The sequence below is a fragment of the Canis lupus genome, chromosome 15 (genome assembly GCF_048164855.1).
Source record: "Canis lupus baileyi chromosome 15, mCanLup2.hap1, whole genome shotgun sequence".
NCBI lineage: Eukaryota > Metazoa > Chordata > Mammalia > Carnivora > Canidae > Canis > Canis lupus.
Window position 1 is genome coordinate 61583688 of NC_132852.1, and position 23046 is coordinate 61606733.

At 56.0% G+C, this 23046-nt stretch overlaps 1 protein-coding gene across 1 annotated transcript in view; it reads right to left on the reverse strand.

Moving 5' to 3' along the window:
* Positions 1–742: 742 nt before the first annotated feature.
* Positions 743–23046, reverse strand: part of PKD1L1 (polycystin 1 like 1, transient receptor potential channel interacting) — a 79977-nt gene continuing 57673 nt past the window's right edge. Inside the window, exons 44-58 of the mRNA XM_072775765.1 lie at positions 22657–22809; positions 21669–21787; positions 18338–18448; positions 17297–17420; positions 16118–16201; positions 15721–15869; positions 14964–15198; positions 14301–14405; positions 13797–14063; positions 13490–13610; positions 12910–13325; positions 11107–11280; positions 7231–7392; positions 6198–6368; positions 743–2410 (exon numbers count right to left, since the gene is read on the reverse strand). Coding sequence (XP_072631866.1) covers positions 6210–6368; positions 7231–7392; positions 11107–11280; positions 12910–13325; positions 13490–13610; positions 13797–14063; positions 14301–14405; positions 14964–15198; positions 15721–15869; positions 16118–16201; positions 17297–17420; positions 18338–18448; positions 21669–21787; positions 22657–22809 — 2379 coding nt within the window. The 3' untranslated portion in view covers positions 743–2410; positions 6198–6209. The remainder of the gene's footprint in view (positions 2411–6197; positions 6369–7230; positions 7393–11106; positions 11281–12909; positions 13326–13489; positions 13611–13796; positions 14064–14300; positions 14406–14963; positions 15199–15720; positions 15870–16117; positions 16202–17296; positions 17421–18337; positions 18449–21668; positions 21788–22656; positions 22810–23046) is intronic.

Sequence of the window (23046 nt, forward strand, 5' to 3'; positions counted from 1 at the left end):
TCGAACATTTCCGTCTGGTTCTTTCCACCTCTAATGTAGTATGTGTTTGCAAATCACATCTGAATAGTTCTCTTGAATTTAATTAGCTTTTCTTGTGGTGTCCATGGAAGGGAAAAATTCCAAAATATACTTGGGCATGGAGAAAAGTTTAGGAAAAAAACAAGAACCATCACAACTAATCACACCCGTAGCTGTGACTCTAGAGTGTTGTCATCTTGCCGTTGAATGAGTCAACAGAGACTTTTTGTTTATTTTCTTATTTTTTTTAAGTCAGCTCTGCACTCAGTGTGAGGCTCGAACCCACAACCGTGAGATCAAGAGTCACTCCGTCAATCAAGCCAGGCCGGTGCCCCCGAAGCTTTTCATTTGGAAATCATCTCAGACGTATAAGAAAAATTACAAAAAAAAAAAAAAAAAAATTACAAGAATAGTTCACTGGAGCGCTCCTGTACATCTACTTGGAATCATGTATGAACATCCTGCCCTGGTTATTTTGCCTCTTTCTACCCGTATCCACATTCCGGTAGCTTCTTTTTTGCCAGTAATTGATGGCTACATATTTACTGGGCAGTCGGTTCTGTAGAAAACACTGTGAGAAGAGGGGGAGACACAGCTCACGGCTGCCCAGCAGGAATGCTGAGTCACTTCAGTCAAATCCAGGACAAATCTCCTGCTTCCAGACCGAGTGGATCTTGGGAGTTACAGGGGAGCACGTTCTTCCCAGGACACCTCATTTTATTCATTTATTTATTTAAAAAGATTTTATTTATTTATCTGGGACAGAGAGGGTGGGAGTGGGGACAGAGAGAGAAGCAGACGCCCCGCTGAGCACAGAGCCCACATGGGGCTCAATCCCAGGACCCCGAGATCAGGACCTGAGCTGAAGGCACATGCTTCACCAACTGGGCCTCCCAGGCGCCCCCTAATTTTATTCTTTACTCTCCCTTAAAAAGATTTTATTCTTAAGTGATCTCTACACCTAATGTGGGGCTTGAACTCACAGCCGTGAGATCCAAAGTCACGTGTTCCACCAACCCCGCCAGCCGGGCACCCCAAGACCTCACTGTAATCCAGCATTTGCATCCTGAGTGGCCCCTCACAGCCTCGTCCTGCAGATCCGTTGCTCAGAACTTTGCCCCCAGTTCTGAGATGTGCATTTTCCAAGTTCAGGAACACTGTGTCTTCTTGGTGGACACAGACATCAGTGGACCCCCACCCGCAGCCCCTGGAGCTGTGCCCGCTGCATCTCTTGGTGAACAAATGAAAACCCAGGTTGAGTGATTATATGTGAAGCCCGTGAGGAGCACCACACATTTAGGCACCGGGAGAGCCTCCTTTACCGGGAGGACACTGAGGCTCAGGAGTGAAGTCACTACCCAAGCCCCCCACCCCCCGCCACTGGCCTCTGACCCTCACTCAGCAGGTGCTCCCCCACCAGTCCTGCCTGCCTCTCTGGGGGGCCCAAACTTTCCGTGTGCTCAGGCTGAGTGGATATTTCCTTAAGCAAACCAAACCCTTCATAACCCGTTTTCTTCTCAAGGATTCAAGTATTGAGTGTTCATGAGCCCAGAAAGCTGGGTTTACAGAACCCAGTTATGACCACAAAAAGTCCTGGGTGGGAGAAGGGAGCTGAGCAAACTTCCCGGACAGGTTTCTGTGACATTTGTAGGCGGTCCGTATTAAGGAAAATCAGGTCTTCTAAGTATCTCCTAAGCTCGCCCGCAAACTGGCAAAGTTAAGGGAAGAAGTAGGAAGAAAATCCACCCTTTTGATGGCTCCCTGTGTCCTGTCACTGACTCGCAGGACGCACACACAAACCTCCCTGAAAGCAGGGGCCACGGGCGCCGGCGTGCCAGCCTCCTCGGCAGACCCACGTCCACAGTCACGAGGACCCCGATGTGGAAAGTGAGTGTGGATCCTCCGCGGTCACACCAAACGCCCAGTGTCCCTCCTGGCAGGCGAGTGCTAAGGAATTAACACTTCTTTGTAAAAAAGGACCAAACCCTCTGGGGCAGACTATAGCTTGAGGCCAGGGTGTTTCTGACCTTCTGGATGTTCCTGCCTTACGTAACCAAATTCATAAAGGTGAATCCACAGGAAAATATGCAGGAAAAGCTGCTCTGGCATCTCTCACTTGCATCGAAATTTCAGTGGCCTGGCCATCCCTGCAAAGCAGCGTGTCCCCGGGGTGGGGTGGGGTGGGGTGGCAACGGGGCTCGCACATCAGGAAGAATTAAGAATTAAGAATTTGGGGGCAAAGTCCTTCTGCTCAGCGAGAAGCACCGCTGGGGTGCGGCTCTCCCCGTGGGTGGATCAATGCAGCCGAGGCACCCTGCGGTCACCACGCAGGGGGGGGGCGAGAGGAGTGCAGAGGGGGGCAGCCCCACCGCATGTCGCTGCACTGACTCACCTGGAAAAGACAAAGAACAATGTGATTTGTAGGTGGTTCTGATAGCTCCAGGCATCCAACTCTTCCAGTTTATGATACAAATCTTAATCATTAATGGCTAAGATGAAAAACAGCTGCCCCGAAGTTAGGAAATTCAAATGGGTTGTTTCCTGAGATCACATCATACAAAAGGGGTCTGTCCTGCGAGGTCCGGCCCAGCCTGCTCCAATGCCGACCACCGTCCTGGTTCTCTCCTGTTCTGGGCCAGCTGGTCAGGGTGCAGGAAGCTCCCACACCCAATGTGGGGTTTGAACTTGTGGGGTTCGAACTTGTGACCCTGAGACCAAGAGTCGCTCAGTTGCTGACTGAGTGAGCCAGCATCTCAGCAAGATTACATTCTTAATAAAGAGGATGACCTCCAATCATGATGATATTCTTCTGAGAAAATGCTAAATTCCTAAAGTCCTGTTTTATGATTTCTAGAAACCTGCTTCTAGGGAATCAGGATCAGTATGCACTTGGCACCACGTTGGAAGGCAGCCTCACTGCCCTGTTCACTGGACGCCACCAGCTCCAGGAGGAGGGGCAGGAACGTCCTCTCTCCACCGTCTCCACTCACCGTGCAGGATGCTCAGCCTATTGAGCATAAATGTTGGTCGAATACTTGCTTGTTCATCTTATGAAAATGATCTCTTGAGTCAACCCTTAACTTGCTCCATGTATTTTAGAAATAAACTCGATTTATATGCTTTTCAAGATTCTCATGATAAAGAAGTTGGATGTGACTCAGCAACTTTGTGATAGAAAGCCACCTGTTCTATCCAATTCTCTGGCAATCCAGGGTGTGAAATGAGATGTGAAATGTGGTTAAAAACACAGAGCTGCACGCTGCCCACCTTCCTCCAATCGAGAGAAGAGGTTCCGTATTTTGGGCCTGGTTCCCTGGAATCCTTGGTTTCATGAATAGGGCTCATTCATTTTATGGATTTAGGTATTCTGGTATCAAAATCAATAAGGCCTGGCATGTGGTTGTTTTGTCTTTCTGAATTAGAGATGTTGCTGCCCGGTTTTGACGTCAACACATCACTTAGTCCTGCAGAAGCACACCTGGAAGCTCTCTCTGTCTCTGCAGTCTGGGACCGTTCAAAGGACATTTTGAACTCAAGTGTCTCGGAACAGTTTGATCCTACATCCCCTGTGGGACCATCTGAGCCAAGATGCCTTAGAAAGGACAGTCTTCACACAGGGCTTGCAGCTTTGGTCCGACGAGTCAGCTCGTCGGAGCATTGAGGGCTGTTTTCATGTTCCAAATATTTTATAGTTCATTTAATTCCCCTAACTTTTGCTTTCTCATTTTTATTCTGTGCATTTCTTGTACTTTCTTCCATCATATTTAGCTATATATTAGCTGAGAATTTATCCACTGTTATAAGGTTCCTCTCAGGTTATTTTTAGCTGATTTAATTAAATTGCATTTCATCTTACAAATTCCTTCCTTCTAGCTTTACTTAGTGTACGCGTGCATGCATGCACGTGTATACATATGTGTGCATGCGTGTGCATGAGTATGTACGAATGTGCGTGTACACGCGTGTGTGCATGTGTGTATGTGTGTGCATGTGCATTTGTGCACGTCCACATTTTTCTGATGATTTCAGTTGAAGACACATTTACTTCACTTTCATTGGCTGCTACTCCATAACATGCCCTATTTTCCTCTGAGCGCTAAGTTAGTGGTATACATTGTCCTTTGTTTTAACTCTATAATCTAGAAATAATATCATTGACCTCACGGTGTGAATGAATACAAATGCACAGAATCATCTTTCTTCTGAAATTTTGTATTGAGCCTTTCCATTATTTCATGTTACAAAGATAGTAAGGGGCACCTGTGCTTTTTTTTTTTAATAGATTCTTTCTCTTCAAAGTTCAAATATGGATGCCATATTTCCTATTCTGTAACAATTCTGTTTTTCCTATCATTTGCCCAGTTTTCTACTGGCATATACATTTAAGTAGTTTCTCATAACTTAAATAGTAATTAGTAAATAACCGTTAAAAAATTTTAACTACTTGGAAGTGACTTGATTTTCGGGAGGAGGGAAGGCATTTGGATGTCAGTAAGATATTTCTTTAGTTACTTTATTAGGATTGGTTCTTGTTTTAATAGATTGGAATCCACAGAATCCATTTCTTCCCTGGGATACAATCACTCTTTAAATATATAGATCTATATCTTTAGTTCAGGAAAGTTTTCGTAAATTATATCTTTAAATATTTTTCTTTTCTGCTCAAACTTCCTTCTCTGTGAGGGAGAGGCAGACACTAGTTACACACGCCCTTTCTTTGACTTCTTTTTTGTCTGACTTCTATGTGTATGATTTCCCCTAAAATCAATTTTAACTTTTTGTTTCTTAGATCCTATTTTGTGGAATATTCTCAAACTTGCCATCCATATCCTCCACTCTCCGTTTTGTGACTCGGTTATGTTTTCCTTTTGCTCAGCCTGTGTTTCTGGCATCTGTTCCCGTTCTTTCCTCGACTCTGTCAATTCCCCTTTGTGCTCCCAAACACTCTTTAGCTCTGACATCTTGGCTCTGTACTCTTATTTCAGAGAAGTGACTTCTCTGTGCATTTAGTCTTTTTTTTTTTTTTTTTAATTTTTTTTTTTTTTTTATTGTTTATGATAGTCACAGAGAGAGAGAGAGAGGCAGAGACATAGGCAGAGGGAGAAGCAGGCTCCAAGCACCGGGAGCCCGACGTGGGATTCGATCCCGGGTCTCCAGGATCACGCTCTGGGCCAAAGGCAGGCGCCAAACCTCTGCGCCACCCAGGGATCCCTGCATTTAGTCTTGTGTGTGGAGAACATCATGCCTATGCTCTGACCTGTGTGTGGCAATCCTTTTTAGGCCTGGTCCTCCTCATGGTCATCTTTAACGACTGCTTCTTGGGTAGCATGACACATCATCCCATGATGATTTGAGTTTGTTATGAGTGCCCACTTCTGCACGAAGGGGTCCATCCCACAGTGGCCAGGGAGCACGCCCATGACACTGGGTTTTGTGACTGTGGCTGGTCTGGGCTCCACAGAGTCTCTCTGGATCTCAGGGAACCCCCTGAGAACACACTGGAGCCCCATGCTCACCTGTCTTTTCACTGTGTGGCTACCCCAGCATGTGTGTCTGTGTGGCTCCAGGTCTGTGGGCCACCAACAGCCTTTCTCTGGCTACCACATCAACAGATGGTTTCTTCAACAGATGGCTTCCCATCAGCCCTGTGTCCTCAACACTTGTGTTCCAAGGGGTTCTTTTAGCTGTTCTGTGTTGTATTCTCTTTTCTTCCAAACCAGGGGCCTTTGTGTGCTGTTGAGATTGGAGAACTCTGTGTGCTCTTGGAAATGGCAGGGTCCTCTCTCCTTTTGGTCTAATTTTCTCTGCAGTGGCCACCACTTGGGGGCTTCTTGGTCATGTTCTGGGGCATGGATATTTCCTGGTGTCTGGGAAGATGGAATTCCCACTTCTGTTTCTCAGTATTTTTGTGGATCCCAGCTGTAATCAGAGGTAAGGGAGCACAGAGATATTTCTGCCACCATTATAAGCTGGAAGTCATGTGACACCTTTTCCATTATTAAGTAGTTCTTTAGTTCTGGCCAGAGCACACCTGCCTACCAGCTTACCTCCCCAGAGGAAATATTTATGCAAATCAACCTCATGATTTAGAACAGCAACCAGTTCATACCTTCCTTAGAACTTAAAAAAACATTCTTGCTACAAAGAAGAGTGATAAAAATAATTTCTCATTTGCTTACCCCAGTGGCTTGTTAGGCAGAAATACCCGCTGAGGAATGACCTTTTGCCCTGGCCTCTCGCATATCACAGAATTGCTGCTCTGGAAGAGGAAGCTGTAGGCTGTCAGACAAAGCATGAATCTTTGACAGAAGCTCATCCAGCAGATCAGAAACGTCATCCAGGTAGTAATTCTGAAGCAAAGAAAATCAGATTAGTGAATGCCTTCAAGAAACTGTTTTTTTTTTTTTTCTTTTCCCCTCATTTTCTGAAGTATTTTATGATACTGACTTTAGATGGCATTGTGCTTTGTTAGAAAGCTAACTGGATCCTGGAGTCAGAGGCCTGGGTGCTGGGCCGGAATTCTAAGCTCTCTGTTCCCTGATGCCCCAGGCACATACAGGTGTGCACACTAGTCCCTGACTCCCCAGGTCACACGCAGATGAATGTTGGGGTTCAGAATGCCCATATGAGGACTGTACCGTGGATTTAAAGGCAATGAGGGATGGTAAAATATATGATAAAGAGTGAAGCCCTATAAAAATGCCCAAGATCACAATCGCACATGATTGGCTTTGGACCTGTACTGAGTGATGCCCAAGTATCAGTCACGGAGGAGTAGCCTGGCCTTCAGTGTGCCGCGGTCTGCTTTGATTTGCTTACATTCATGTTGGGGTGACTAGGCTCAGACCCTGTGCTAAGTCCTCATGTTTGGGGAGAAGTTTGGCCCTGGTGGCAGAAACCGAAAGCAAATGGTTGCTCTGCAGGGACAGAGTGTGGGGCGGGGGGTGGGGGTGGGGTCTGTGTTAGCAGAGGCCAGAGTCCTAAACCCCATTTCTAACCTTACAGGGTCATCCAAGGGTATCATGAGCTAATGGAAGAGACTGTGCTTCTAATCTGCTAAGTGCTTTAGAATTCAACTGGAAAAGCCACGGCTTTGCAACAACACTTAGCAAAGAAGCACAATCACACTTAAATAACCAGAAGCAACGCTGTGCAAGGAAAGCATCATCTGGATGAGCCATCGTGCTTGCCGGCCCAAGACCCACAGCTTACATGACTCTCGACCATCTCGGCCTCTTCCTGCTGTGGCCTTTCCAGTCCCAGCCAGGCCAGGGCCTCTGTCCGCACATAGGCAGTCACGTCTGCCAGTCTCACAACAGACTGGCTTTGAAAAGATTTCCTTCTTTGAGCAAGAGTCGTGAAGGAACCTCTCAGCTGGGGAGAATAAAAAAAAAAAAAAAAAAAAAGAAAAGAAAAAAAAACAGACAAATTTCATGTTATCAACCAAAACATGGCTTTCCTAATGTGATAGACTATAAAATGGAGATTATAACTGATGATGCTATTCTATCACCTTTTAATAAGATGGTAACTGCTTAGCAAAAAAGTCAGGAAATATCTCTCATGCGTTGAACTAAATTGCAACAAGATGAATTCAGTAATGAAAATGGATCTTATGGGCACCCGGGGGGCTCAGTCGGTTAGGCTTCTGCCTTCAGCTCAGATCATGATCCGAGGCTTCTGGGATCGAACCGCACGCCAGGCTCCCTGCTCCGTGGGGAGCCTGCTTCTTCCTCTCCCTTTTCCTTGTGATCTCTCTCACTCTCAATCTCTCTCAAATAAATAAATAAAATCTTTAAAAAAAAAAGAAAGCAAAAGCATTTTTCTATAAAGGGTGTTTTCAGTGTCTAACAGTTGAGGACAAAGATGGTCAACAGGGTGGACATCTCCACATGCAAACTTGGCTTCAAGGTGCTCTGCAGCCCCGCCAGGCTGGGGGCAGCTACCCCCGCCCCCTACCCTGCAAGGCAGGGAAACGACCTCACGGGGCCTCTGCAAAGCAGCCCAGCTTGTTCCTTTCTCGACTGCAGGCTGAGACCTGTTAGGTCAAAAAGCCTGTGGGCACAAAACTCAAAGTTGTATGCATTCAACTGTTGTAAAAATAGTCCAAACAAGCAAAGTTTGAGCCATTTTGAGCCTGCTTTGCATACTCTGCAGAACCTCAGGGACAGCTGTTTCCCAGGACTCCAAGACGCTGCTGCCCCTGGGCGCTCCGACTCAGCCTTCCCACTTGCTGCCGGGCGCCATCTACCCACGAAAGACGCGCACACTCCCCTCCACATCCCCCTGGCCTTCTCCCCCTTCTTCTTTTTTTTTTTTTTTTAATTTATTTATGATAGTCACAGAGAGAGAGAGAGAGAGGCAGAGACATAGGCAGAGGGAGAAGCAGGCTCCATGCACCGGGAGCCCGATGTGGGATTCGATCCCGGGTCCCCAGGATCGTGCCCTGGGCCAAAGGCAGGCGCCAAACCGCTGCCCCACCCAGGGATCCCCCTCCTCCCCCTTCTTGATGGTGGCCCTGAGACACAGCCTCTGGATGGTCTCCTGCCACGACGCCTGTCAAGATGTGGCCACATAGAGCTCGTGTGGGTTACTGTCTCTCGTGGTCATATCTTTTTCCTGCATCAGCCCTAAATCCCTGAGCCCTAGCAACGGGCCAGAACCCCGCAGGGACACCTAGGTGCTGAGCACAGGACACTGTCCGTTCAGATAGCATATGTGGGCAGCAGGCTTCCTGCCCTCCCAGCCACAGGAGCCTGTGGTAATGCGTCCCTGCTCCTGCACTCAGAGACGCCGGGCACCACCGCCCTCCTGCTCCTAATGACAAAGTCCAAGCACCTCATGATATTAGCATGACATTCAGTGCCCGCCACACCTGGCTCCAAGCATCATTACCCAAACCACATCTGCTTGACCCTGAGCTCCATCATGGGCTTCACCACCACCTTTGTTCTTATGCTGCACCCCCAGCCCTCCACCCCAGCCTACAGATGCCGCTCCCAGGCGTCTCCATGGGCTGGTCCCTCTCATCCGCCAAAGGCCACCTCAACTATCCCTTCTTCTGTGTGAGGATGTCCTGGTCTCCTCAGGAGGACGAAGTGGTCGCTATTTCCCTTACTCTTTGAGGAAGCTTTAGTTAGGTTCTAAAACCACAGATAATTTGTGGAGCTCCTGAGTGGTTCAGTTGGTTAAGCAGCCAACTCTTGGTTTCAGCTCAGGTCATGATCTTGGGGTCCTGGGATTGAGCCCCATGTGGGGTTCTGCGCTCAGCAGGGAGCCTGCTTGAGATTCTCTCCCCCTCTTTATCCCCTGCATGTACACTCTCTCTCTCAAATAAATATAAATAAATCTTAAATAAAGTAAAATTGCATACAATTTGCTAAAAACTACTAAACACTGAAGAAAAACAACAAAGACCTAAACAAATGGAGGTACAGGGATGCCTGGATGGCTCAGTGGTTGAGTGTCTGCCTTTGGCCTGGGTCATGATCCCGGGGTCCTGGGATCGAGTCCCACATTGGGCTCCCCACAGGGAGCCTGCTTTTCCCTCTGCCTGTGTCTCTGCCTCTCTCTGTGTCTCTCATGAATAAATAAATAAAATCTTAAAAAAGTAAAGAATGAAACTAAACAACTTCCAAGAGAAACATAGGAGAAAACGCATGTGACCATGAGGTTGCCATTCATTTTCAGATAGGACACTAGTAGAATTTATAAAGGAAGAAATTGATAAATTGGCCTTTATAAATATTAACAACTTCTACAAAAAAACCTGTTAGGAGAATGACAATGACAAGCCACAGAATGGGAAAAATATTTCCAAATCACATATCCAATAAAGGAAATGTATCAAAAATCTAAAAATTGCTATAATTCTTTGTTTATACACGTGTCTTCCTCTATGGACCGTGTCTTCCTATGTTTGTTTCACCATTGCCTGAATAGAATAGGTGTTCTTTAAGTAATTGTTGAATGGGCGCATGATTGAACAAATGAGTGGATGGATGGATGGATGGTAGATGGATCATGGATGGATGGATGGATGGATGGATAGGTGGATGGATGGAGGATAGGTGGGTGGGTGGGTGGGTGGGTGGATGGGTGGCTGGATGGATGGAAGGAAGGAAGGATGGATGGATGGATGGATGATAGGTGGATGGGTGGATGGATGAATAAGTCTATGGATAGATGGATGGATGGATAGATGATGGATGGATGGATAGATGGATAGGTGGACGGATGGAGGATAGGTGGGTGGGTGGGTGGGTGGATGGATGACTGGATGGATGGACGGAAGAATGGATGGATGGATGGATGGTAGATGGATGGATGGATGGATGGTAGGTGGATGGGTAGATGAATGAATAGGTCTAAGGATGGATGGATGGATGGTAGATGATGGATGGATGGATGGTAGATGGATGGGTGGATGGATCAATAGGTCTATGGATGGATGGATGGATGTATAGATGGATGGATGGATGAATGGTAGGTGGACAAGTAGGTGGATGGATGGATGGAAGACTAGGTAGATGGATGAGCAGTGAGTAGGAAGCTAGGAACACTGAAAGAAACAAAGGGCTCAGGTCTGAGCATTGTCAAAGTCTGAGTTTATGGTGTGTGTGTGTGTGTGTGTGTGTGTGTGTGTGTGTGTGTGTACATGACTAGATTTGCAAGTGACGGATCAATAGGAGGCTGGGAAACAGGGAGCCCCATTCCTAACTCAGCCCTGAGGCCAGAGAACCTGTCCAGTGAAGGCTAGCCGATAGACTGCAACCCTTATAAGGTGGGAAGATTGAAATAATAAGGCAAGTTAGCAGCAAGTGTGAGAGGAGGTTGGGAAAGAGACAGGGTGTGGCTCGGTGCCTAGAGGGCCGGGGGCTCCCTGGAGGAGGCAGCTCCCTGGAATGCTTGGTCTTGCTGGACCTGTTCAGGTTGCAGCCATGTCCAGCCCCTGCCCAGCATAGGGCAGTGGCCTCAGGGAGCCATGGCCACGTGGGAATGTGCACACGGACCAAGGAGAAGGTCAGCCCGACGGCAGGTGGATCCCAGGCACACCCTGACTTCAGAGTCTGGGCAACAGGCACGTACCATTCCCAACCATGCGGTGCTCATCACCATGAAGAGGGCCCCGCAGCACCAGGCTGGGGCCTGCAGGTCGGACCTGGAAAGACGGGACCGCGGGCCTCGGGAGAAGTCTGTGAGGGTGCCCGGTGGCACCGCACGCAAGTGGCTGTGCGCGGCCAGCGCCAGGACGCCTGCCAGCTGCAGGGAGAGAGACCGTGACCCCGGGCCCTGGGCCCACAGAGCCTAAGACAGGCTTGCAGGCTTCCAGAGCTTTACAGTAACAAGAAGGTTGGAGAAGCAGTTATTGGAGTGTTGGTCATGTCATCCCTCGTGGCCTGGCTCCTCCTGGTGCGTGCCCTCTGAGGCCCTGCTCACGGCCCCTTCCTCCCCGCCCCCTTCCCCCCTCCCCTGACCCTCCCCCAGAGCCCCCCACCCTGCTCCTCTTCCATCTTCAGTGGGGAAGGGTGCCTATCCCTCCTGCCTCTCCCTGCCCTGTGCCCTTGCTGCTGGCAGCCGCGCTGTCCCAGGGGCTGGCCCTGTCACCCGCCCCGTGGCCCAGCGCCCAGCAAGGCCCCGGTAAAATAAACCACTTACGGAGCAAAGAGAGTTCAGTTTAGCTCAGGTGACATTTTATGGTCGGTTGTTGGCCTGGGAGCCTGGGGTTGAACCCGGGGCCCAGTGTGTGTGCGCACGTGTGTGTATCTAATGCACCGGCACGAGACGGCCCCGGTGGGCGGACTGGCCATCGCAGCACCCTCCTCGGCTGCACCCCCCAAGCCCCTGCTGCTCCCATTTCCCGGCTCCCTGTCCCAGCCCTGCATCCGGGGCCTCCCTACGAACACGTGGGCACTCCCTTCACTTGCCGTTACTCCCCCAGTGGAATCGCGCACCGCCAGCGTCTGGACCAAGCAGGTGCTCTCCCTGCATGCCCGTAATTTCTGGACGGTTTGGATTCTCTGCTTAATTTGGACATAATTTATTCATGATGTTCTGAGCTTTTTTTCTTAATTTTTTTGCACTGCTTGTATTGCTAAGGGCTATAATACAGATGAATTTAATAGATAAGCTCCTCACACGTAACCTCTGGGCCTGGGCAGCCGCCAGGCACACACCTTCCATGCGCTTCTGGAGAGAGAGCTTGGGGAACCGGCCCGCGGGTGTGACAGTGGGTTTAGGAGAGGTGCAGCCGGGCTTGAAGCCAGGTCTCCAACTCCTGTGTCGGCTTCTCCTGCCCCGGCCACCGAGCATAAGGCCAGCAGGGTCTGGGGACCTGTGCTTGGTGCCCTGGGAGGCTGACAGCCAGACCACCACATCAGGCCAGCTCGCCTGCACCCTCGTCCACCTGACAACCTGGCTGTGGGGCAGGATCGCCAGGGACCAGGTCGGAACCACCTGCACCCCAGAACGTGGCCAGCATCCCACGCGGGGCCCTGGCCCTCCTGATTCTGGGTATCAGCAGCCTGCCAGTGCGGGGCTGAGCCCTGGACCCCCCGGGCATGGGAGCCAGGCTGTCCGAGCACCCACACCTACAGGTGTGTTTTCTTCAGAGGCCCACTGAGGCACGATTCTGTGGGGAAGGGGGAGTAAGCAGCTCGCAAGTGGGCTTCGGGCAATCGCAGGGGCGTCTCCAGGTGCAGGGCCAGAGTCGGGAGTGTCACTGGCGTTAGTGCCCCACTCCTGCCTCTGAGGAAGGACCCGGCCTGCCATGCGGGGTTGTGATGATTCGGGGGGGGGGGAATCACGAGAGAGCCCTGCGTAGGCTGCGTCCCCCTCGAGAAGGTGCCGAGAGGGCACGGCCTGCGCCCGCCTCCCGGGGAGACCTCTTACCGCTGCCGCGAAGGCACTGGCGAGCGAGCGCCGCATCAGGAAGGAGCAGGACGCCGTGGTGCCCCGGATGCTGACAAGGTGGACGCACTTCAGGGTCAGGAGGAAGGAGAGGGTCCCCTGCAGCCACATCACCCTCTGAGACAGAAGGACAGAGCCGGTCAGCGGGTCACCCCGGCCAGCGAGGGTGCACGACGCCCGAGCACCTGCCAGCCCTGCTCCAGGGGCACGTCCCACGGGTGGGTGTCCACTGGGTGTGACGTCTGCGGGACGGGAGGCGACCATCTGCACAGCAGGAGCAGGACGCGGAGTAAGGACAAGTCGCGACGCAGCTGCCAGCCCGGGACCCTGACTGGGCCAGCTTGATGCAGGTCTGCACGGCTCAGACCTGGCCGGCTGCCCTGTCTGGGCCTCAGTTTACCGGGCTGGGAAAAAGCAGCCACAAGAAGGGCCTCACGTCCCCAGGCCACAGTCAGGGAGCACTGTGCACCATGTGGGGGGCCGGCAGGTGGGACCACGCTCCTGTCGGTCGGCCCCACGCTGTTCACGCCCCTGCCCACGTTGGGGGGGTTCGCTCACGGACCAGCGCTCCGGTCTTTGTATGGCTCCTTCCTGGGGGCCAGGCCCCCTCTCTGCATGGGGGCATGGGTGTTGGCCACCAGCCCGTGGTCCCCGGAACTCAGCCTGGCCTCGCAGCTGCGGCTCTGGGGTGGAGCCCAAGAAGGCGGAGGAGCCACGGAGCCCAGACCCGTGGCGGGGGGGGGGGGGGGGGGGCGCGGCAGAGCAGGAGCCTGAGGGAGCCCTCCTGGCAGGTGAGCAGCCGAGCATACGCCTCCCTGCCCCCTGGAGCCTCCAGCCCTGAGGAGAGAGCCCCCCGAGGCCGGGCTGACGTTCGCGGGACTCGGGAAGGCCGGGAGGGGCCGCACTGCCCCCTGAACCTTCAGGGATGTGCATGAGCTGTCCCCTCGGGCGGCGTCAGCACGGCCCACCGAGTGGCCCCGGACGCCCCGTCGTACCTGGCTCCATGACGCCGCGAGGCTGAGGTCCATGGACCCTCGGAAGTGTCCTCTGTGGAGGCGGTCGGTCACTGCGCCCGCCACGGTGGCCAGGTGGCAGGAGGCGGCATAGCGGGCGAGACCGGCCCCGGCGATGGCGAGCTGCGAGGGCGGGAGAAGGTGCCTCAGGGGGTGCCCAGGGGGGCCCACCACGGCCCCCGAGGCTCAGCGGGCAAAGGGAGCCGGGGGCAGCGAGGGGACGGACAGCGATGCCGTGCGGAGGGTCAGCACGCAACCGGGGGACTGCCTGACGGCCGGAAGGAGCCGGCACAGCAGGTGGCATGTCCGGGTGGGGCTTTACTGTCTGGCTTCTCCTGGGGAAGGGGACAGGACTGCTACCTCCAGCCAGCTCCCAGGTTCGCCCCAGTAGCTGTGGACGCCCTCCTGGGCCGCGCGGTGCAGCTGCAGGCACGACTGGGTCAGGCTGAGCACCAGGAAGGCCAGCTGCTGGAGGAGCGGCGACGCGGGGGGAGAAGGAGAGGGCGGCGGGACTCGCGGGGCGCCCACGCTCGGCACTCCCCGCGGCCTCCCCAACCGTCACCCCTGGGCGACCTGCCAGGTGTGAGCGCGTCTGGGCCGGGTGCACACACAAATCCTGAGAGTGTGAGCCGGAGGGTCCCCAGGGCCTGTCCCCAGCAGCTCCGGAGATCGAGCCGTGGCTTCTCAGCCCTGGGCCAAGTAGGGCCCTCGAGGCTCCCGGAGCCCAGCTATGCTCCCCTCCGCGCCGTTGGGCTATGCCCTCCCTCTCCCGTGTCCATTCACTGAGCCGGGGGTGGGGCATGGGGTACCCGGGAGCCCGTCCTGTGGGGGCGGGGAGCTCCCCGGGACCCCCAGCTGGAGCTCTGGGGTAAAAACCCCTTCAGGACATCCGTCTGCCTCCTGGGGAGCAGCGGGGCATGGGCTGAGGTCTATGTAAACCAACCCGCTATCTGGGCGCCCACTGTGCCCAGCGCTACAGGGGAGACCTGTGAGCCCCGGTCGGCAAGGGGCGAGAGGACCCACCTCGGGAAGCGCGAGGCGGTGCCACAGGCCCGAGTCGCTGTGGAAGGCCGCCACCGACTCCACCAGCGGGGCGAGGGCCAGGCCACCCGCGGGGAGCAGCTCAGCGTGCAGGGCCACGCTGGACAGCAGCCGTGTAGGACAGTTGTAGAGGACGAAGTGCACGGACACGGCGCTGGTGCCGCCGTCGATCCACCCGCCGGCCCTGAGGCCGCTCAGCACTGCGTGGGCTGCCGGCCTGCAAGGTGGCGCATCAGGGGCCCCGGCCGCAGCTGCGCACGTGCCCCTGCGGGTGCCCGCCTCCCGCCGCGGCCCGAGGCCGGGGCCTCCCCTGCACACGCACGTCTGGGGAGGCCTGGCCCTCTGCCTCCCGTCCTGGTTGCACCCACCGTGGCGCCGGACTGAAGCCCCCTGACCTGTCAGCACCCGGCCGCGGACCACGGCTGCAAGGCGGGTGGCTCATCAGAGCCACGTGGGAGAGGCCTGCCCTGCTCACGAGGCCCCTGAGGACCAGGAGGCCCGTGAGCATCCGCGAGGCACGAAGCCAACAGGACGACTCCCATTAGGCTCCCTGAGCGCCGGCCTTGGGCGGATTCGGGAGGAACGTGGCTCGCTGCTTCCGTGCTCAGGGCCGAGGCCCCGTTAGCAGGCAGCACCGTCTCCGCCACCGCCTCCCCACCCTGCCTTGCCCTGCGATGGGCCTGCCACTGCTGCCGCGACGGACGGACGGACGGGGCGGAGCCGACCCGAGCCCACTGACCTTGTGCTGCCCAGGCTGAGCTCCCATGGCTCCCTGGACCCACAGCCTCTGGAATCCCCAGGGGTCGCAGGCTCCGTCACGGGGGCGCCGTCGGGGCCGCCAACTTCGGGGGGAGGGTCTTCGGGGAGCGCCGGGGCCCGGCTGGGCAGCTGCGGGAGAAACCACTGGTTGGAGGGAGAACCAGACGCTTGGCCCTGTGGCCTGGGGTGCCCGAGCCCCGGCGCCGGCTCCCACACAGCCCACCCTCCTGTCCTGGGCTTCTGCTGAGCCCAGCGGGTCAGGGCTCAGACGTCGGGAGGGCCGCGCAGTGCAACACGACACATTGAGTGCACTTTGAGGAAGCCGACGCCTGAGCAAGAAGCGAGCCCGGGAGAAGGGCCCGAGTGGAGCAGCTTACCTGGCCCGCGCTTCCCGAAGGCCACCGCAGCTGTCTGATTACCAGGGAGCCCAGCAGGTAGCACGTGCCACCAAGGGCCCGGGGCTGGAGGGAGAACAGAGGTGGGCTGGTGGGATGTCGCACGGCCCCCACGGCGCTCCCCGCCAGCCGCCGGGTCAGCAGTCACCCCCACCAACAGGACGCCCTGTGGGATCTCAGCTCCCCTACGGCCTTTGCATCACAGCTGAAGGGCCACCTGGCCTGTTCCCCTAGACCATGCCCAGCGCCGTCCCACGCGACGACACGGGGGCCCGGAAGCCCGCGGGCCCTTGGGCAGCACTGGTCCACTTGCACGTGCATTTTTTTCCGATAAATACAGACAGGACTGTAGTCGTGTTTCCTCTCCCTTAGAATTCTCTTAATCACACGTCTCGTCTCCAGCTTCCTTCATCGGGACAACACAGCAGATGGCACGTCTAACACAGACGGCCGTCTGGACGCGGCGTGTCCAGTGACGTGTCCTTGCTGAGGCTTTGGGTCCCCCCCCGCCCGCCAGCTGCGAAGAGCCCGGTTCTGGGGGGACCGGAAAGTGCCACGGAGGGCGGCACCCGCACCCTGCGCTCCCCAGAGGTCGCTGCGTGGTGTTTGGGGGATGCAGGACAGAATCATTTTATTATTTCTTAAAACAAGGTAGAAAGTGGAAGATAAGCAGGGAATAGGGCTCTATTCTCTGAAATGCGTAACTGGTCACTTTTTCTCAGAATTTAGGGCAAGCCTGGCCTCTTGGTGGAAGCTTCCTGGATGCTCCCCCTCGGTCCTGGGCTGCCCTGCACCCCCGTGCCACAGCACTCTGTGTGCGGATACAGCCCTCTGTCCCCGCGGCCCCAGAGCTCCTGGGGACCCGCCGAGCCCTGCGCCCGGCCTGGCCTGGCCCCCGCAGGTGTGCACCTGACAAGGGTGTGCTAGGTCTCGACTCAGCATCTGCTGGGGAGCCTCTCTCTCTTCCCTTCGCCCCGCCCTGTGCTCTCTCTCTAAAGCAAATAGATAGATCTTTCCAAAAAAACAAGAAAAACAAAAACAAAAAAAACAAAACAACCACCCCAAACCAGAGGGCACCCGGTACTGCACGCTAAGCGTCTGGCAGCCTCGGCCGTCTGTGCCGCGCCCTCCTCTACGGCCCCGGGTGCAGGCGGAGCCCACCTGAGTGCCCGGCGGGCGGGCCGGGGGGGCGCCGCCTCCGTGCAGGCCATCCAGCAGCGTGGTCAGAGTCCAGCCCCACCAGTCTGCCACACTTCCCAGGCCGCCCGAGGCGCTGCTGGCACCCCTGAGCACGAGCAGAAACAAAAAGCGATTATTTTTTCTCGCATATGGATTTGAAGTCCCTGCAGGAGTGAAAGTGAAGCCACGCGCAGCGTGAGGTCCGGCGTGACTCGGGGAGCCCTTCGCCCCCGGGCCGCGGGCGGGAGCGCCGCCCCGTGTGATGCCTCTGCCGTTTGCCCTGCTCGCTCGACCGCCTCCGCCGCGCAGGCACGGGGTGGCCAGTGCAGGGCGGGCACGGGGACAGGAGCAGAGGGCGGGGGCCGGGACCCTCAGCAGGGACACGGCTCGTCCACCACCGCCTGCGGGCACAGCATCGCCCTGCCTCTCCCCGGCCAAGCACCCGGGACAGCCGCCGACCCCGCGGCCAAGACGGCACGAGCGTCGGGCGAGGGGGCGCAGGCCAAGCGGGGGCCGCGTGCGCTGGGAGTCCGTGGGTGCCGGCCGCTTTCTCTCCAGCTCATTTCCGTTGCTCCCGTCAGATACCCGTTTCACCTCCCAACCGGGGGCTGCTTTCGGGAGCACTGAAGCCATTTCAGACTCGTAAAACGGATCATTTTTGCTCACTGGGATGTTAGGCTGGGGCCGCGTGCCCCGGGCTGCGCTGCACGCACACGTCAGGAGCGCCAAGCCGCAGCCAAAGGGAGGACGAGAAGGCAAATCTTTAGAGAGCGGACCCGTGTCACCTCCTGGCACGCTCCCTCCCACGCGGCCTCTTGGGAAGGACCCGTGGTAGAGCCAAGGACGCTGTGCCCCTAACGTCCCCACAGCAAACAGCAGCGGGTCCCCGAGTCTCCCTGAGGATGGGGGGGGGTGTTTGTTCCAGGCCAAGCGGCCCCCGCCCTGGACCTGTCTGCGCCGCCGGCCACGCACAGGCCTCTCCCAGTGCAGTGGCCTGGCCTGAGCAGCTGCCAAGCGTCCTACCTTGTAAACTCGGTCCGGATGGCGTGATGCAGGGAATGCGCATCCCGGGAGCCCGTCCGGCAGAGGATAAGCAAATGCAGAAGCAGCAGGAGGGTGAACATGCACATGTCTCTGAGAGAAACGAATTTTAAAATCAGCTGTGCGGCCAGACAAAACAGCAGGACCTGTTTCAGACCCGGCCTTTCAACGCCTTCGAAATCCCCGCACGAGTTTTTGTAAAAGGATCATTTTTTTTTTTTTCTGCGCATCAATGCCCAGGTTCCCTAGCACCATTTTTATTTATTTATTTTTTAAGATTTTTTAAATTTGGGATCCCTGGGTGGTGCAGCGGTTTGGCGCCTGCCTTTGGCCCAGGGCGCGATCCTGAAGACCCGGGATCGAATCCCACGTGGGGCTCCCGGTGCCTGGAGCCTGCTTCTCCCTCTGCCTGTGTCTCTGCCTCTCTCTCTCTCTCTCTCTGTGACTATCATAAATAAATAAAAATTTAAAAAATAAAATCTTTAAAAAAAAAAGATTTTTTAAATTTATTCATGAGAGATGCAGGCAGAGGGAGAAGCAGGCTCCGTGCGGGGAGCCCGACGCAGGACTCGATCCCGGGACCCCAAAGGCAGATGCTCCACCGCTGAGCCCCCCGGGCGTCCCTCATGCAGGCAAGACCACGCCGCTTGGGGTCGGGTGTGCCCGAGGCATAATATCCGCTTCTTCCTCTCTCTCTCTTTACGTTGGCCTTTGTCTAGGATCAAGGCTTGCACTCGTTAGTTCATCAAAGGCTGCAAAAATGGCCCGGGCCTAATTCCATCAGTTTCTTCCTCCAGTAACTAAACACGTCCGTAAGGAGAAACGTTCCCTCTCTCGGTACGTGATTTCACGGGGCTCGGTTCTTCGCCGCCAGTTTGTAAGAGTCGGTTCCCACGTGTCTGCTGACACCCGCTGACCACATTTCCGGTGTCGCTGCAAACTCAGGGCTTTGGGGACGTCAGATGAGCTCCAACTCGCGGTCACCACGGTCCCCGATTTCAGGTCGCATCGTCAGTGTTTGGACCGCGAGCCTCTCCAAAGGGGCCTCCGTGTAGCTGGTCATTATTCCCTCGCTCACGATGTGTCCTAGGCTCCCTTTGTCCGTTTCCTGCCACAGACCTGAAGTTGAGAGGCCCAACGGCGCCCGTTTCTTTTTGGTGGAAAATGATATTTGTGGACCAGAATCTAGGTGCCACGGTAGCCAACTGGCCCCGGGTTTCTTTCTAGGCCTCTTCTTGGGGGATAGATGGAGGAAAATAATGGGTTTCCCTTAAAAACAAAACAACAGGGGCACCTGGGGGGCTCAGATGGTTCAGTGTCTGCCTCTGGCTCAGGTCAGGATCTCAGGGTCCTGGGATCAAGTTCTGCGTCAGGCTCCCTGCTCGGGGGGCGGGGGGGCCTGCTTCTCCCTCTCCCTTCACCCTTCCCCATCCCCCGCTTACACTCTCTCTCTCTCTTAAAATAAAATACTTTTAAAAACCCAACATGATTTCATACCGATCCTTCTGATTCCCACTCAGGACTACAGGTTCTGACTTTCTCGGACTTGAGTCTGCGCCTCCGCCGTCCCGTACCGAGGGCACGAGGATGGCAGGCAAAGACCCTCACTGGCTTCCTCCCATGTCAATGACCAACGCTTCCAACAGGAAACACCGTTAGTGGAAACAGCTTTATGACTTTTTCTCTGTCCTTAGGGACCGGGCTTGTAAGGTCAAAGCTTTTAATCTTAAAACAATTTTTTTCAGATTAAAAAAAAAATTTTATTTATTCATTTGCAGGGGGCGGGGGCAGAGGCAGAGGGAAGGGGTGTGAAGCTGGCTCCATGCTGCTGAGCTTGGAGCCCGACGCGGGGCTCGGTCCCATGACCCTGAGGTCATGACCTGAGCCAGGACAGGTCGGACCTCACCCGCCCCAGTAACCGGGGGCCCAGTAGGCTCAGCTGCACCCGCGTGGGGCCGAGCATGGGGCTGGACTCACCACCCTGAGACGGAGACCTGCGCTGATGGCACAGAGCCCCAGGCGCCCCAGTGTTAGGCTGTCTCTATCACAGGAGGCCCGGCGCCCGGGGCCTGTTGCAGGTTTGCGGCTGGCTCCCTGGGACAGGTGCACCTGTGACCGTGCTGGGCCTCCCCAGGTCCCCACAGGAACAGCGGCGCTCACACCCGCTCCACGTATGACACCTCTTCTCCGTGAGCTCCCGCCCCGGCACGGGGCCAAACATCCAGATTCCAGGGCTTTCAATTAGCGATTCCTCATCACGTCCGCATGGACTTTTTCTATGAGCCGTCCACTGGCTTCCTGAGTCCAGTTTCATTCTAAAGACATTGTTGGTCTTTTTCTTTCCAATTTTTTTTTTTGAGCCTCTTTGTACCCGAAGACAAGCACCGTCGGCTACGATATGTTCCCCGTCCTGCAGCCGTTTCCTTACACTACGTGCAGCCTCCTTTGTGACGCAAGGCGTTTGTTCCCTCCCAGGACTTGTATGGTTTGGTTTTCACGTCTAAACGGTTCTCATTCACAATTAACCTGAGTATTTTGTGACAAAAGCCTGCACTTGTTGGGTTTTCCCCACTCCCCTCATGACCGTCTGCTGATTCCTCGTGGAAAACTCCATGCTTTCCCCAGAAGCCGAGACGGCGCCTCCCTCGCTCATGGCGCTGTGACGTTCGGGTGTGGGTTTGGGTCGGCCTCGGGGCTCGTCTTCTGCTGAGTCCCCCGTGCGTGCAGAGCCGCCCTCCCGGGGACGCCCACAGCCTAGGTCACGCGGGGCCCCTCGCTCCACCTCCCGGCTCTTCCTGGCCGGCCCTCGCACTCGTCCCCGCCGAGGGGCCTCAGCACCAACCAGACCCCGCCAAGGGCGAGCAGGGGGCGGAAAGGCGAGGGGTCGAGTGTGAGCTTGCACATGGAGTTCAGAGCTTGAGAGGACACGGCATCCTGCCATCCCGCACAGGTGACCCTGGGCCTCCCGGGGCCGCTCATGCTCCCCGCGCAAGCTCTGGGTGACAGCCCCTGGGGAGCCCGCGTGTTCGTGCTGCCGTTCCTCCCCCGCGCGAGGGAACCTCTGCTGCCTTCTCCGCGCACTCGAAGCCGCCAAGTCTCGCATTTTAGGGTCGCAACCTGTCACCTTACTAGGTTCCGCGTCGGTCTGCTCTTCTCGTTTCACTTCGGTGGGATGTTCCGAGCGCCAGGGAGTGGCTTCGCCTCCTGCCGGATCTGCTGTCACTGCCAACCCAGCCCTGCTGGTCCGTTGGTGTCCCCTCCCCTGTGCCTGGGTCCCCATGTGCGCGCCCAGCTCCCAGGGGCTGCCACCCACCTCAGCGCCCGCCGCGTCCGGGTCTGTCGCCGTAGCTTCTGTCTGACGGCGCTGAGCTGGGCAGCGGACGGTGGCCGTGCCCGGCGCAGGTGGCGCGCTCGCTGCCGGGCCGCCAACACCTGCGGACAACAGTGCGGTGAGCGGCGTGGATGTGGGCAGGGCTGCTCCCCTGAACCAGGTCGTGGGGGCATGTACAAACCCCTGCCCTGGGACAGCCCTGCGGCCCGTGTCCCTGCACAGGACAGCCTGTACCAGGCTGGGTCAGGGGCCCACACGCCTAAGGAGTCAGAGGCCCGTGTCCCGGGAATCACGGGTGCGGAGCCTGGGCCAGGACGCTCCTCCCTTGCAGCCCATGCAGCACCCTGAGTCCAATAGGGACAGGACCCTGCTGGGTGACGCTGGGTGTCGCAAGGTGCAAGGTGCCGCAGGGCCACAGGCGTCCCAGGCTTGCTGACCTGAGGATGCGACCTGTGAGAGACCTGTCCCCTGAGGCGAGGTCACGGAGGGCAAGGAGCAGACCCCGCCCCCACCCCCTGCACCAGCCACGGGGCAGGAAGGGGAGGAAAGACCCAGAAGGTGTGAGGAAGTCAGAGCAGGGGTGTGACCCAGAAAAGGCTACACACACAATAGGAAATGCTGATGCCCCACAGCGGGGGGGTGGGGAGGTGGGGGGGGTGAGTTTCTTGTGGGTCCACTGAAATGTAAATGACTTAGAAGTTCTCTAAGATCATGGCCCAGAATTCTATTTCTCATTTATTTGCTTCCATATTTTAAAATAAGCTCATGTTCTTGATACTCTGGTGTCTTGGTGGGGGGGATGGAGGTGAGGAGGTGGGTCTCATGCGGCCCCATCGCGAGGCACATGTGAAGGAGCATCAGAAACTAAATGCACTCAAAGAAGCAAACAAATCTGAGCCCGAAGAGTCAATTCCAAGGGGCTGGGTGAAGCTGGAAAGCGACGCGGACACGACGCGGAAGGTGGCCTCACCTCCTCCTTCTGGCTCGCACAGTGGGGCGGGTGGGGCCTCGCACGCGCTTCCAGTTCAGGGCCCAGGTCCTTGGTGGCCGCATGCAGAGCCTCAGTGAAGAAGTGCGGGTCGTGTCTCCTCCTCCAGGCAAAGCCCAAGGCCAGGAGGCTCACCTGGAGGGAGAGACCCCGACAGTGCATCCCATCTCCCTCGACCAGTCGGCCCCCCCGGGATCTTACACGACCCAGTGTCGTCTGCCTGGGAGTCCCCAGCTGGCCACTCCCCAGGCCAGGCTGGGCCAGAGCCTCCGCTCCCTGTGGCCCTGTGTCCCTGGGTGAAAAATGGGTTGGAGATGCCCCCGCTCCCCGCCCCCCACCCCGTCCGGGGATGTGTGCGAGGACCAACGAGCA